General features: G+C 42.8%; 1 protein-coding gene and 1 long non-coding RNA gene across 2 annotated transcripts in view; one reads left to right on the top strand and one right to left on the bottom strand.

Moving 5' to 3' along the window:
• Positions 1-16,526, bottom strand: part of slc2a9l2 (solute carrier family 2 member 9, like 2) — a 492,038-nt gene that overhangs the window by 179,131 nt on the left and 296,381 nt on the right. Inside the window, exons 8-9 of the mRNA XM_041191251.1 lie at positions 13,722-13,909; positions 1,032-1,142 (exon numbers count right to left, since the gene is read on the bottom strand). Coding sequence (XP_041047185.1) covers positions 1,032-1,142; positions 13,722-13,909 — 299 coding nt within the window. The remainder of the gene's footprint in view (positions 1-1,031; positions 1,143-13,721; positions 13,910-16,526) is intronic.
• LOC121279832 lies at positions 2,456-11,363 on the top strand. The gene is made up of 3 exons (XR_005943509.1): positions 2,456-2,557; positions 3,677-3,845; positions 10,885-11,363. It is a non-coding gene; the product is annotated as an uncharacterized LOC121279832 (long non-coding RNA).

The raw sequence follows: 16,526 nt of genomic DNA, 5'->3' as shown, positions 1-16,526 counted from the left end.
GGGACTCTGCTGAGAAGTGGGAAACACCCACTGCTAGCTGAAGAATAAAGAGAAATAACTTAGCAGCAAAATCAAATAATAATTTTAATAGAAATAGAAACAATCAGTCTTTTAGTGATTGGCACTTTAAAAAAATTGAATGCTACTATTGTCACCGCACTACTCTCCTATTGGTTACAAGAGATCATGTGATTTTCCTAACACGTATTATTCTTAAAGGTGCATTGTGCACTAAATAAAACCATAGTTACTACACATAGACAGCTGGACAATGAAGGTGTGTGTGTGTGAGAGTGTATGGTGATATCCCTTGAACTGACAGTGAGTGAGAGCCTGTGGATGTGTGATGTGTTTGTGAGTGTGTGAGTTGAGAGTGATGAAAAGAGTGACTTACCCTGGCAGAATAGAGGGGATCATTCATCCTCTATTAACATTGGCTGGCTGTCCTCTTTTGAAGGCCATTGGCGCTGACCATCGCTGCCACCACCTCCCAAGCCTGGCTGCCCATCCTGCAGCCAAGTGGGGGTAGAGGACATTGCGGTGGGCCTCCTTGGTGTCCAAAGTGCGTTCCAGTGATGCGCCATTAATCCTGGGGGCTGCAGTCTTTTTGCCTTTCATGGACATCTTCTCTGCAGTGCTGGAAACACTGAGATATCTGCGCACAGCTGTTCTTTAAACATGGCACCCAGCATGATGAAGTGGCAAGGTGAGATCCTGCCCACCATGGAAATGGCGTATTTCTCGGGAATGCATAATTAATGGGGTGGGATTGGGTTGATATGGTGTGAAAAGCCGCCATTGCGGCCAATGGGTAAAACATCATTTTACCCGCCCGCAACTGCGTTTAATGCAAATCTGGAATGATCCAGCCCCTAGTTTTAAAGCCAACTGCTGGCAGTATCCCACCAGTGGCACAAATTCGTAAAACTATCTGCTAAGAAATAAAACATTATATTCTAAAATAAATAAATATTTGATCATGACAATTTAGGCTTGAGCTTTGTAAATTTGATGGTGCAAAGTTTACTCACAGAAGCAATTGCAGCTATGATCTCAGTGGCACCGGTGCTCAGAGTGATGTACGGGACGTAATCCTTGTTTATGCCAGCCTCTTTGAAGATGCTGTTTGTGTAGAACCAAATCTACAAACAATAAAATAACGAGTGAAACCATAGTATACATAAAAACTCAATCTGGACGCCCTAAGAAAATATAGAAGCACACACTTTGCAGCCTCTCCAATGGTGACTGACTAAAAGGCACTGTCTTGTGTATCATAAACTGTGCAGACCAGTGGATTCCAGGTCAGTTGCTTTGTTATGAGTTATTTTGGCTTTGATATTAACCCCCTCATTATGGGCAAGAGGGAATTGTGAGTGGTTCGTGACCTAAACACACATACTCCAGATGGTGTCCTAGGCCCAACCATCTTGAGCTCCTTCAACAATGACCCTCCCTCCATCATAAGGTCAGAAATAGGGATGTGCACTGATGACTCACAATGTTCAGTACTTTTCCCAACTCCTCAGATACTGAGGCTTCCCATACTCGCATGCAGCAAGGCCTGGACAACATTAAAACTTGGGCTGATAAGTGGAAAGTACCATTCACACCACCACAGTGCCAGGCAATAACCATCTCCAAAAAGAGAGAAGCTAACTATCTCCCCATGATATTTTAAGGCATATCATTGCTGAATTCCCACCATTAACATCCTGGGGGTTACCATAAACATAACTGGGCCAGCTATATAAATAATGTAGCTACAAGACCAGGTCAGATGCTAGGAATCCTGCGGTGAGTAACTCCCCAAAGCCTGTCCACCATCTACAAGGCACCATTCAGGAATGTGAAAGAATACTCCCCACTTGCCTGGATGAGTGCAGCTCCAACAGCTCAAGAAGCTCCACACCATCCAGGACAAACCAGCCCACTTGATTGGCACCTCACCCACAATAAACATTCACTCCTTCCACCACTAGTGCACAGTGGCAGCAGTGTGTTCCATCTACAACATGCACTGCAGCAGCTTGCCAAGCCTCCTTCAACAGAACTTTCCAAACCTGAGACCCCCACCAACTTGAAGGACAAGGGCAACAGACGCATGGAAACAACACCACTGCAAAGTTCCCTCCAAGACACACATTATCCTGATTTGGAATTATATCATCGTGCCTTCATTGTAGCTGGATCAAATCCTGGAACCGCCTCCTTAACAGCACTGTGGGTGTACCTATACCACAAGGACAGCAGTTCAAGGTGACGGCTCACCACCACCTTCTGAAGGACAATTAGGAAGGGACAACAAATGCTGGCCTTAACAGTTTCATCCATATCCCATGAAGGAATAAAAAAAACCACCTGCCTGCGACTATTTTTATGGCTGCAGATATCAGGTGTCAGCTGTGGTGAGCCAAGACACTTAATTACTATATTTAAATCAGACTCCCACAGAGCACTTGGGAGCTGGATTTGAAACTTACTGCTGCTGTGCAGGTTTACGAGATGTCAGGAAACCTAGTAGTGAAAGGGAGGGAGGAGCTGTGCATTCTAGAAAGTAAGTGACTGATTCAACTCTCCTTGTGAACCAGGAGGTGCAGCAGTGCATACCCCCAGGACCCACAAGGAGGCTTTTAGTTTTCACCAGCCTCAATCTCAGCCTCACCCCACTGTTCTCCTAATTACAGGCCTCTCCCATTGCCTGCTGATCTTTCCTTCACCCTAGCCCTGAATTTCTCCCCCTCCTGATTGCCAGGATCCCTAAGGATCCCCAGCTATGGGCAGCCTCCTGCTAGGAGTGTTCCCTCCCACCCGGCAGCCGGGCTGTTTAGCTTTCTGGCTGCCAGGCGAAAGGTGCTACAAGATGCTCATGAAATTCTGCTGTTCAAACTTGCTCGACCTCCGTGACCCTGGCCTTGCCAGATCTTCAGCCATTTTTAGCCTCACCTGCCCTCCCCACCTATCACTTGGTCTCAACTGGGGCAGCAGCTTGAGACCTTCAATTGGTTTTTAACACTCGAGATGAGAAAGAGAAAAGTTAACTGAGATTTCTGTTCCTGACTGTGATGCAGTGACCCCTGCAATGTGCCCTTGTGTGGATGTCAGGTAAGAACAAGATAGGTTCAGTTGCAATGTCACAAGCAAGTAACTTGCTGCTAGTGAGGTGAACTTTTGCTCATTTATATTTCTCCATAAAGATATCAACAGAACCTCTTTACATTCCCATACAAAAGTTGAATTTGAAATTTACTCTTTTAACAGCAAAATATCATTTTATTGTCTCTTTTGGGTTTTCTTCTAAACCATCATGTACAGTTACATTGACTTAGAGAGGGGTGCATCGTACCTCCGAAAAACAGATTGGTTGGGGTTGGATGGGATGCTAACAAGCTAAAGGGATGATTTTTTTTTGCGGGCTCCTTTAAGTGCTAAGATGACTCTGAGGTGGGCCAGATAGGGGCTTGAGCTGAAACACTGGCTTAGCCTATGTTTGGCACAAGTCGCTATCTTAGAAAGGAGTTGAACTGTGCGGTATGAAAGGGCCCTGGTGGATCGTTAGGGGGCTGATTGTCACTTAAAATACCTGCTGGCTTTAATTAAAGAGGATGCACGGAATTTGACTTGATGTCCATCTCCTAACAGTAACCAGCTGATTGGGACAAACTTGTCATTGCAGAGGATTTCAACCACTACTTAAAGGCATATTACCTTTTACTGTTCACTTGCTGCGGGAGGTTTGAAGGAAACTGTTGCAACGCATTGGGAAGGCTTTCTGGGACACTGCCAAGAATTCACCAACACTCAACTTAATTTTGGAAATTCTCTGAAGACTTCACCTAAAATGAGTAAGTGTTGTGCTACTCTTCCTTATTGGATATTGTTGTATAAAAGATTAACAGATGGGATATGCTAAAGTATGACATGGATAATGATGTACTTACTAACATCAGTCAGTCATGTGTTAGACTCTCTCTCTCTCTCTCTCTGAAAGACAGAGAGAGAGAGATTGGAATCATGCCCAGGAGCAATGTGCCTACTCTGTAACTACTAGATGTAGTACTAATAAACAAGTGTTAAGCAGGTACAAGAGTATGTCCAGAGCCTGTCTACAAACCATGTCTAGAGTCCAAGGCAGAAGGGCACATCTCAGAATAGATACCTGATAGGAACCACTACAAGAAAGGGAGTGCCTAACCATGGGAATTTTGCTAGAAGTCCTCTTTGTTCTGGGGGAGGAATGGGAGAAAGACATGAGGGTAGGTGGAGAGTACCAGCTGCTACAGGAGAAAGAGAGGGACTGAAGGGCGCGATGGACTGCACCCCCCCCACTGAGGGATCAGGATATCACTGCACCTCTGGACCTTCATTGCCAGGACCTCTGTGTGTGCCCTCTGCCTCAGCCCTTGAACCATCCTGAAACCTGCTGTTATATGTCAGCCAGAGCACTCCGCTCCTCGGATGGAAGCTGATGTGAGGAGCCCACATATAGAGCACCATGAAAATTGCTTCTAATCAGGGCTCGAGTGTTAAACCAGCAGGAGTCTGATTTAACACCTCCAGATAGTTCAAATGATGGTAATCTGCAATTAGGACCTAAACTGCATGCTAAAACCAGACTTTCAAACAAATATGTCTTAATAGCACAGCACCCATTTAACATACATTTTCACCCTTTCACCAAAATAGCCCTCTCAAAATTTCAAAGCCAGCACGCCTCCAACCTGCCCACTTCTGCGACAAGGGAACAGGCAGTCAACACACTTTCTGGAACCAGGTTACTCATTTATACATTTGAATGAGACTGGCAGCCTTTGATTTAGCCTGCTTTACCAGCTGGCCAGCTGGATTTTCCAGATCCTGGGAAAGCAGGCAGATAAAAGAAGACGTGGACAGCTTTTGGAGAAGGGAAATGTTTTCCCTGCGTCTCCCAGCTGCCACCCCCTCAATCAAACTACCTCCACTGATGTCAGGGGTTGCAAATGCCCCTCATCCTTGGTCACACCTCTTGACCCAGGTTCAAGGGTTGTTCCCCTAAGCTGAGGTCAGGCCTCACCCAGCTGAGAGATGGCTGCCCCCATCCTCTCGTGCTCCCACTCCTCTGAAGTACTCCATCCCCAGCTAGAAGCCAAGATGTCAATCAGTCTGTCCTCTGGGGAGAGAACCTGCCAAAGCAAAAGTATGCAGGCTTTGGAATCAAATCCCCACAGCATGCGGGGAAACCCAAGCTTCTAGATTCCCTAGCAGAAGCTTTGTTATCATGCCTCCCTGCACCAGCACCCCAAACCATCCCACTCAGCCTGCTCCTGTCAAGATCATTGTCCACAGCACAGAAACAGGCCGTTCAGCCCCAATGGTCTATGCTGGAATTTATGCTCCACAAGAGCCTCATACCACCCCTCTTTATCTAACTCTATCTGAATCAGTCACAGAATTGTTACAGTGCAGAAGGAGGCCATTCGACCCATCATGTCTGCACCAGCTCTCTGAATAAGCATTTCACCAAGTGCCCTTCTCCTGCCTTCTCCCAATAACCCTGCAGATTGTTTCTTTTCAAATAATCATCAAATTCGCCCTTGAATACCTCAATTGAACCTACCCACATCACACTCTCGTACAGTGCATTTCAGACCCTAACCACTCGCTGTGTTTTTACTCACTTCACTTTTGCTTCTTTTACCAGTTACCTTAAACTTGTGCCCTCTGGTTCCTGATCCTTCCGTCAATGGGAACAGTTTTTTCCTATCTACCCTGTCCAGGACCCTCATGATTTTGAATGCATCTAAGAAATCTCCTCTCAGCCTATTATTCTCCAAAGAAAAGAGTCCTAAATTCTTCAATCTATCTTCTAACATTTTAACCTTGTTACTAAACCCTGCTAGTGCTGTTGGGGAGGGTTTAACCTAGAATGGCAGGGGAATGGGAAACTGAGCAGGGAGACAGAGGAGGGGGAAACAAGGATAGAAACGAAAGACAGAAAAGTATGACGCAAAAGTGGAAGGCAGAAAAAACAAGTGTGCAAAACAAATGGGGTCATAGTGCGAAATTAAGCTAAGATGACTAACAAGGTTAAAAAGACAAGTCTAAAGGCATTGTACCTTAGTGCACGGAGCATTCGCAGTAAAGTAGATGGATTAACAGTGCAAATAGATATAAACGGTTATGATATAATTGCAATTACAGAGACATGGCTGCAGGGTGACCAAGGATGGGAACTGAACATCCAGGGGTATTCAACGTTTAGAAAGGACAGACAGATAGGGAAAGGAGGTGGGGTAGCACCTTCAGTAAAGGAGGAAATCCATGCAATAGTGAGGAAGGATATTGGCTCAGAAAATCATGATGTAGAATCTGTTTGGGTGAAGATAAGAAACACCAAGGGCCAGAAATAATTGGTGGGAGTTGTCTATAGGCCCTCAAACAGTAATGGAGATGTAAGGGAAGGCATTAAGCAGGAAATTAGAGATGCATGTAATAAGGGTACAACTGTAATCATGGGTGACTTTAATCTATATATAGATTGGACAAACCAAACTAGCAATAATACTGTGGAGGAGGATTTCCTGGAGTCTGTATGTAATGGTTCTTTAGACCAATACATTGAGGAACCAACGAGAAAGCAGACTATCCTAGACTGGGTATTGTGCAATAAGAAAGGATAGATTCATCAACACTTTTGTTGTATGGGGTCCCTTGGGGAAAAACGATCGTAAAATGATAGAGTTATTCATTAGGATGGAGAGTGAAGAAGTTGAATCTGAAACTAGAGTCCTGAATCTAAATAAATGGAACTACGAGGGTACGAAGCACGAGTTGGCAACGATGGATTGGGGAACCTTACTAAAAGGATTGACGGTAGATAGGCAATGGCTAATATTTAAGGAATGTATGCATGAAATACAACAATTATTCATTCCTGTCTGGCGCAAAAATAAAACCGGAAAGGTGGCTCAACCATGGCTTACAAAAGAAATTACCGGTGGTATTAGATCCAAAGAGGAGACACTTAAAATTGCCAGAAAAAGCAGCAAGCCTGAGGATTGGGAACAGTTTAGAATTCAGCAGAAGTGGACAAAAAGATTGATCAAGAAGGGGAAAATGGAGTATGAGAGTAAACTTGCAGAGAACATAAAAACTTTAAAGGCTTCTATAAATATGTGAAGAGAAAAAGATTAGCAAAGACAAATGTAGGTCCCTTACAGTCAGAAATGGGGGAAATTATAATGGGGAACAAAGAAATGGCAGAAGAATTGAACACACATTTTGGTTCTGTCTTCACAAAAGAGGACATAAATTATTTCCCAGAAATGTTAGGGAACCAAGGGTCTAGTGAGAGGGAGGAATTGAAGAAAATCAGTATTAGTAAAAAAATGGTGCTAGAGAAATTAATGGGGTTAAAGGCTGAAAAATCCCCAGAGCCTGAGGATCCCAGAGCACTAAAGGAAGTAACACTAAAGGAAGTAGTATTGGATGCATTGGTGGTCATCTTCTAAAATAGACTCAGATGCAGTTCCTACAGATTGGATGGTGGCAAATGTAACCATGCTATTTAAAAAAGGAAGGAGAGAAAAAACAGAGAATTACAGACCAGTTAGACTAGTATTGGAGAAAATGCTAGAGTCTATTATAAAAGACGTGGTAACAGAACACTTGGAAAGCATTAACAGGGTTAGACAAAGTCAGCATGGATTTATGAAAGGGAAATCATTAATCTACTGGAGTTTTTTTGAGGATATAACTAGTAGAATAGATAAGGAAGAACCAGTGGATGTAGTATATTTGGATTTCAAAAAGGTTTTCGATAAGGTCCCACGTAAGAGGCTAGTGGGCAAATTTAAAGCACATGGGATTGGGGGTAATATACTGGCATGGAATGAGAATTGGTTGACAGACTGGAAACAGAGAGTGGGAATAAATGGGTCTTTTTCCAGATGGCAGGGGGTGAATAGTGGTGTACCACAGGAATTAGTGCTTGGGTCCCAGCTATTCACAATATATATAAGTGACTTGGATGAGGAAACCAAATACAATATTTCCAAGTTTGCTGACGACACAAAACTGGCTGGGGTTGTAAGTTGAAAGGAGGATGCAAGGAGGCTTCAGGGCGATTTAGACAAGTTGTGTGTCTGAGCAAACACATAACAGATGCAGAATAACGTGGATAAATGTGAAGTTATACCCTTCGGTGTGAAAAACAGAAATTTAAATGGTGATATATTGGGAAGTATGGATGTACAAAGGGATCTGGGTGTCCTTGTACACCAGTCAATGAAAGTAAATAGGCAGGTGCAGCAAGCAATTAGGAGGCAAATGGTATGTTGGTCTTCATTGCAAGAGGGTTTGAGTTCAGAAGTAAGGATGTTTTACTGCAGTTATACAGGGCCTTGGTGAGACCACACCTGGAGTATTGCGTGCAGTTTTGGCCTCCCTACCTAAGAAAGGATATACTTGCCACAGATGGAGTGCAGTGAAGGTTCACTAGGCTGATACTGGGGGTGGCAGGACTGTCGTATGAGAAGAGATTGGTTTGACTGGGCCTGTATTCACTAGAGTTTAGAAGAATGAGAGGGGATCTGATTGAAATGCATAAAATTCTGACAGGGCTAGACAGACTGGATACAGGGAGGATGTTTCCCCTGGTTGGGGAGTCTAGAACCAGGGGCCACAGTCTCAGGATATGGTGCAGGCCATTTAGGACTAAGATGAGGAAAACTTTCTTCACTCAGAGGCCGGTCAACCTGTAGAATTCTCTACCACAGAAAGCTGTGGAGGCAGGGTCACTGGGTGTATCCAAGAAAGAAATTGACAACTTTTTGAATTTTAGGGGCACCAAGGGGTATGGGGAGAAAGTGGGAATATGGCATTGAGATAGAGGATCAGCCATGATCATAATGAATAGTGGAGCAGGCTCAAAGGGCCGAATGGCCTGCTCCTGCTCCTAGTTTCTATGTTTCTATAACTGAAGTTTCTCATCCTGGAATCATTCTCGTAAACCTCTACTGCACTCTCTCCAATGCCTTCACATCCTTCCTAAAGTTTGGTGCACAGAACTGTACACAGTACTTCAGCTGAGGTCTCACTGGTGTCTTATACAAGCTCAATATAACCTCCTTGCTAGTATACTCTATGCCACTATTAATAAAGCCTAGGAAACATTATGTTTAATTAACTGCTCTCTCCACCTGTCCTAATACCTTTATTGACTTATGCATATATACACATACACTTCTATTTCTTTCTGCCAGATGTGCTCGCCCTTAAATCCATCTATGCTATTTCCCTCAACTACTGACCTTGTGGAAGCAAGTTTCATATTCTAACCATTCCCTGGATCAAGAAGTTTCTCCTGGTTGCTACTGGATTTAATAGTGATATTCTTATATTAATGACCTCTAGTTTTGGGTACTCCCACAAATGGAAACAGTTTCTCTATATCTGCCATATCAAACCCTTTTTATATTTTAAAGTCCTCTATCAGTTCACCTTTTCTAGAGAACAGAACCCCAGTCTGGGCAAGTTTTCCCGATAAGCATAACTTCTTGGTTCAGGTATCATTCTTGTGAACCTTTTTTGCAGCTTCTCCAATGTCTCTATATAGTATAATTGTAATGATTGTAAGTTAAACCATTTCTTACTGTTATGGGGATCATGTAATTGTATGGATGAATCAGCCCTAAGTGCGGGGAATCTTAGGGACAGAGTTTTTTAGCCTTGGTCTGGGAACATGCACGTAGCCTCATTTGGAGTCTGTAAATTTTACTGTTTCTTTCAAGAAACCAGTCCTGCACTCCAAGTTTATTACAATTATAATATGGAGACCAAAACCATGCACAAAACTCTAAGCGTGCAGTACTTTAGCTTTGTACATCTTAAGAAGAATGCCAGACATTGAAAGATGCAAGGGAATTTGTGCCACACCACTGTCTCAGGATTTGCCTATATTGTGGTCAGGAGCATGATAGCAATGTAGCCATACATTTAACCAATCCAGTTTAATAATGTTCCTGCAAAGTTTGTAAATGCAAGTTATTATTTGACAGGGATCTATGACAGAGATTAATGTTCTGATTGGTCTGACATTTTTCATTAACAGATTTGTAAGGTGGGAGATTAATGACTAATGGATACCAAAATGAAATTAACTTGCCATTATAATCCTTTCATTGGAAAGAAAAATCAAATGTTCGCAACTGACAAATCCCTAGTCTCAAATCTTTTTAGAAATATTGAGGAGAGAAATCATTTAAAATAGAATTGCAGTTGGAAGTGTATAGAAATACTGAGAATTGGATTTCTAATTACTCTTTGAATGTCTCCAGGTGTCTGCTGTTTAGATATCATCAATTCCAATTTTTAAAACAATTTTGTCTGTCACCATTACCCTGGGAGGTGTACAGCTATATTTAAAACTATCTGATTTTTGCTTATTCCTTTTCTGCAGCAATTTTATTTTCAGTTCATTTTCCCTGGTCTCTCCTCAGAGCTTTAAACAAATCTTGTGGAACAAAGTTAGTTCATTTTATTATACTTCACTGACAACCAAGTCAGAAGGTTAAATCTAGTGGTAAAACAAAATAAAGCTAAAAGCTTCACTATTTCCTAATATTCCAATTCCAATTTAGGCTTAGTGCTAAATTTAACATGAAGCATTACTTCTTGCTCAGTTCCCTTTTTAACATCACATTTTTATGATAAGACTCACATGAATGCAAATTTATGGCTGAATTTAAGCTATTAACTTCACCAGGGATTTGTCTATTATTCACTCAAAAGAATCAGTACATTCTGCTGTGTGCTATTAAAAAGGCTCCTTCTTGCAATCAAACAAATTCATCCTCTTAACAAGTATATTTTTTTTATCTTCCGGTTGTTCTTTTTTCTTTGCAGATCACACAAAACCTTCTAATGAAAGGACAGAGCACTCTGAGCTGGGGATTTATCCACAATTGTCTTCAGTGATATGTCATTATCACCCAGCAGAAATGCACCAAGCATGATAAAGAAGTTTATGTTCAGATTTTCTCCCAATTCTCAGTGGGATATCTCATTTTCAAAAAAATACTCCGACCTGGAATTTCCTCTGCATTCGCTTGCATATATGCCCATAATCTGGGTGCGATCAGATTGCATGGTTCAGAAGGAATTTGAATTTTGGGTGTAGGTGGGCCACCCGTGTAACTAAAACATGCCTAAATCCCGTTAATCATTTATATCCCTCTATTAAATCCCTTTACCAAACAATTTCTGCCTACAAAACTGGGCATGCCCTGACTTTCCCCCGATTGTGATGGCTCAGATGGGTCTCTTAATGTTGCAAGCAGGTTTTCAGAAACAGAAGGAATCAAAGACATTTTCCATTCATTTAATTGCACTTTATTTTGATTTTTATTAAAATTTAATTACCATCTCTAAGACCTGCTGTGTATTTTCTGTTTCTTTTAATGTAGTTTTATGGCATAAGTAAATGTCGCATTAAAAATTGAAAAGCTTTCTCGAATGCAGGCTGTTAAACCTGCTGTGCCTAATAGGAAGGTAGGAATAGGGTTGTGTTCTGCTATTTAATTTGATCATGGCTGATCTGTATCCTAAACTCCATCTATCTATCTTGGTTCTATAACTTTTCATAAGCTTCCTAACAAAAATCTTTCAATCTCAATTTTTTAATTGACTGAACCTCAACAGCTTCCTGGGGGTAGGTAGGGGGTTCCATGTCAGCCTAATTCTAAATTTAAGGTTATACCCCTTTGTTCTGAATTTTCCCAGCTGAGAAGTAGGCTGGGATCTTACTAGCATAACATGCATCCTGACGTTGAAACCAAATGCGGTCCCGAGTCCGCACAGGTGGATGGTGGGGCCATGCAGCCAATTATGGGTAGTGGCCAGCTTCCCTGAGCTGCAATGAAAGGGCCTGCAGCCTCAGCAGTGTTACTGATGGAGATAGCTGAGGCTGAGACTGCACGGAGAAGGAGAATGCGCCTCTGTGTTGAGGTGCCCTCAAAGGGCTGGCAAGAAAGTTACAAATGTGCCGGGGCTAGGCAAACAGGTTCCAGCAATCAGAGGGGTGAACACTCCTGTGGTGGCATTGGGGCAGTTGGGGGGGTGGTCATTACCACTGGGGGCCCCTTTGTAAGCCATGGAGTGTCCAGAATGGAAGAACCGCCCCACCCCCCCACCCCCCCCGCCACCCTTCTCCCCCCGGGAAGCAGTCTCGATGTAGCTGGCAGAGTTCCCACACAGTGGGTCCCAACAATCATGATCCCAGCGGCCTGGTTTAATGGCCACCAGTAAGTCAATTGATTAGCTGCCTGCCAGCCAAGTTGCTACTGTTCCCACCTTTGGTAATATCTGGCGGCAGTGGGAACACATCTGGTTTCCCACCCAATGCCTTCTGCTTAGATTTTACTACCCCTTCCGCCTCCCAGACCATCTCCAAAAGGCTGACAAAATTCCAGCCATAGTTTCCCCCTACACTATTAAATTTATTAATCATCTCAAACACTTCAATTAGATCACCCCTTAATCTTCAATATTCAAGGGAATACAAGTCTAGTCTATGTAACCTTTCCTCATTTTTTAACCCTTTTAACCCAGTATCAACCTGATCAATCTGAGCTGTACCCCCACCTAGCTCAATACCCTTCCTGAAGTTCTGTGTCCAGAACTGAATGCAATGCTCCAGGTGAGGTCTAACCAGGCTTCTGTAAAGTTGCAGCATAATTTTCACCCTTTTGTATTGCCTTAAGAAAGAAGCAGCCATTCTATTAGCCTTTTTAATTATCTTTTGTCCCTGACCACTAGGTTTGAGTGATTTCTGTACTTGGGCTGACAAGTGGCAAGTAACATTCACGCCACACAAGTGTCAGGCAATGAATATCTCCAGCAAGAGAGAACCCAACCATTGCCCCTTAATGTACAATGGTATTACCATCACTGAATCCCCCGCTATCAACATTCTGGGGTTACTATTGACCAGAAACTGAAAAGGACCAGCCATATAAATACTGTGGCTACAAGAGCAGGTCAGAGGCTAGGATTTGTGCAGTGACTCCCCAAAGCCTGTCCACCATCTATGAGGAACAAGTCAGGAGTGATGGAATACTCCCCACTTGCTTCTCTGCAGTTCCTGGTTTCTTATAATTTAGAAAGTATTCCTCATCCTTTCCCCATAATAATTGTAATAATTCTAAATTGTAATGCTTTAGATTCTGTTCAGCTGGAATAAAATTAGGTCCCACTTAGCTGTCTCCCAAAATAGCAATCAGGATTTTATCATGGAACCCTGACTTGCTTATTAAAAGGGGGTTTATGTCTGAACAAGGCAAACATCTTGGCCACCGGTGATAGTCTCTTTCAAGATATCATCAACTGGGTCAGGAACAGAAGCTAACAAGTATTACCCTATAGATTTCAGGGAACCTCTTTTCCACCCAACGGAGCCAGTGGAAATTTCCTCCATACAATTTTCAGACGGCTGTCACTGAAGAACAATGAAGAGCATGATTTTACCCTTTCCCAACACAGATCTACTGAGACTAATTAATTACGATGGTCAAACTACAGCCTATTCTAAACAGCCTGGCCATCTGGGATCCTCCTGGTCTATATGACTCAGTGCATGTCCCATTGAGCTATTGTGGCCTTTCTCTTTCTCTTTCTTTCATCTCACAGGGGCAGTCAGGGCGCAAGCAGTCTAATGCAGTACCAACAATGTGCTTTATACTTACAGCATTCAAACCACAGAGCTGGTAGCAGGTCATAGTGACAATGACTGTGATGACTTGCCAACGTGCAGACCGTTTTCGCAGTAACTCGAAGACTGAAACCAAGCGAATGTGCCTTTGGGCTTTCATTTCTGCCTGGATTTCCTCCAGTTCCTGAGTGACATCTTCTTTCCCGTGAAAGACTTGAAACGCTGAAAAGAAATAATGGAGTTGGTCATTTTTTTTGTTGTCTAAGAGAACCCTCTTATTGCCTTATATTGTGCATTTGGGTTACATTTAAGGTCCTGATCAACATAAAACCAGAGCGTTACTAACTTTCTACAAGATAAATGGATATACCCATTTCAAATGCAGTGATACATTTGCTTTTAGAGCTTTCGTTGGATGTTGCAGTACTTCCTCCTTAATTGGATAAAATCTAATTGCTGGCTGTTTTGCAATAAATCAGGCTTTATAATTAAATCAGTAAGTCTGACAGCACCTGTGGAGAGAGAAACAAAGTTAACGTTTTGAGTCCATATGACCCTTCTTCAGAGCCATATGGACTCAAAACATTAACTTTGTTTCTCTCTCCACAGATGCTGTCAGACCTACTGAGATTTCCAGCATTTTCTGTTTTTGTTTCAGATTTGCAACATCCACAGTATTTTTCTTTTCTCACAATTAAATCATTGCCATTGAAGTGAACCGAATATCATTTCATGTACAATCACTCTTTCAAAAACATTTTCTTTTGCTCAGGTAAACGAGTATGAAAGGCTACTGATCACAAAAGTTACCAATCAGAAGTCAAAACTCTCAGAACCCAATTCAATTATTCATTTCAATCATACTTCTCCATTTACTTTCCTGTATTGGTTTTAGACATCAACTGAATTTCTGACTCAGATGAAAGTACAACATGTAAATAACTTTAATATCACATAATAAATACATTCAAAAATAGTCATATAAAAGGCTACTAGGCCCTCTAGCAATTAGGAATGGGCAACAAATGCTGAGTTTGCTAGTGACACCCATATCCCAAAAACAAAATTCAATCTGCTATAAAAAATAAGCTTCTGTTCACTAGCCATAACAAAGACAGCTTATCCTTTAACAGCCTCTTAAAACTGTAATCAAGATGTGAATTCAGCTCCCTGCTGAGATAAGTGATTTTTGAGCTTTTGAGATTCAGCCAAGCATTCAAAATGGGCTCAGTTGTAATAACAACCCTTGGGAAATTTCAACTGTGAAGTCTATTGAAACTGCAGGAACAGATGGCACATAGTTTTTTCTAAGCTACCCTGTCAATCAATTCACTTCAGTTTCTACTTTTTTACTCTAACTGAAATCTGCTTATATGTTTATTTTTTAAAGGACTGGGGAGTTAGATCACTTCAGATTTTGACAATTAAACAGACCTTACCATCCTTCAAGAGTATTTATGCTCCACCATAAAATCATAGTTCCCACAATGCAGATTAAGGCCTTTGCAACAGGGAAAATTAGGTCTGCTTGAAGTCAGGAATAATTTCAAATGGCACTGCTGAGTTCTGGTTTCCTGTCTGTATGATTCATGCCCCACCCCCCTCCCCCTGCCAGCAAAAATGGAATCTGCCAGAAATTGGGGGGGGTCTTCTGCATCCAGGTTCCAGCCGCCATTTTTAAAGGCCTCCGGGATTGGCCCGATTCCGTGAAAATCTGGCCCCAAGAATGTAAAAGTGTCACTCTGTGTATCGCTCTGATAGAGTAAAATTCTCAGAAGGCACATTAAACCTGCCACCTTCTACTCAATCTACTAGGAGGGCCTACCCACAACCCGTTCCTGGAAGTTTATCTATGCGTACGACATCTGCTGTGGCATCCTGGCTCAGGCTTTCCAGGAGCTGGAAGAAACATTAAACAATGATATTGCGAAGCTGGCTGACTACTGCCAGACATGGTGCCTACAACCAAGCACAAGTAAAACCATCTCTAGCACATCCCAGCTTCACCATGTCATTGCTAAGAGGGAACTGAATATCAACCTGGATGGCCAGAGACTGAAGCATGATCCCCATTCTGTTTATCTAGGTGTCGCCCTTGACAGAGCTCTCATATACAGACAGCACCTCATCAAGATCGTAGGAAAAAAATTAAAACACACAACAGCCTCCTGAATAAACAGGCAGACTTCAAAGGGATCACAGGCCAAGGCCTTAAGAACCTCTGCTCTTGCCATCACATACTCAACTTCAGAATACTGCACACCAGTATGGACCAATCTGCCCACACCAAACTTATCGAGGAGCTACTCAACTCAACAATGTGCAACATCACAGGTGCTCTTCAACCAGCTCACCTCTGCTGGCTCCCAGCCCTGAGCAACATTGCCCTCCTCCCACATCAGGAGGGTAATTGCAACAGGCAAGCTACTGGAGAAGGTCCAGTCCAACCCAAACCTACCCTTATTCAAGGATCTCCTCAACCCACCAGCAGTACGCCTTCCCTCCTACCCCCGCCATGTGGCTAAACCCACCATGCTGAGGAGTAACAATTGAGGACCTATGGCAGGAAGATTGGCAAGGGTAGGGATCCACCAGAAACCATTTTCTCATTGTAGACACTACTGCTTGTCCACCTGGCTTTGCACTCCCGCAGCGACAGTGGGCCCTTTTAAATCGCTTCCAGATTGGTGGAGGACTCTGTGCAGCCATTCGGCATAATGGGGGTTGCCAAGACCGTCCAGGCTGCAGCTGTGGTGTAGTCCAAACTGGGCAGTACATTTAGTTCCAGATAGATGGGGCCTCGCAGGCACAGAGGGCAGTAAGATTCATCTTAATTGCC

Source organism: Carcharodon carcharias, chromosome 1 (genome assembly GCF_017639515.1).
Source record: "Carcharodon carcharias isolate sCarCar2 chromosome 1, sCarCar2.pri, whole genome shotgun sequence".
Taxonomy (NCBI): Eukaryota; Metazoa; Chordata; class Chondrichthyes; order Lamniformes; family Lamnidae; genus Carcharodon; species Carcharodon carcharias.
Note: the sequence above shows the minus strand (reverse complement) of the source record. Positions and strands in the feature narration are given on the sequence as shown.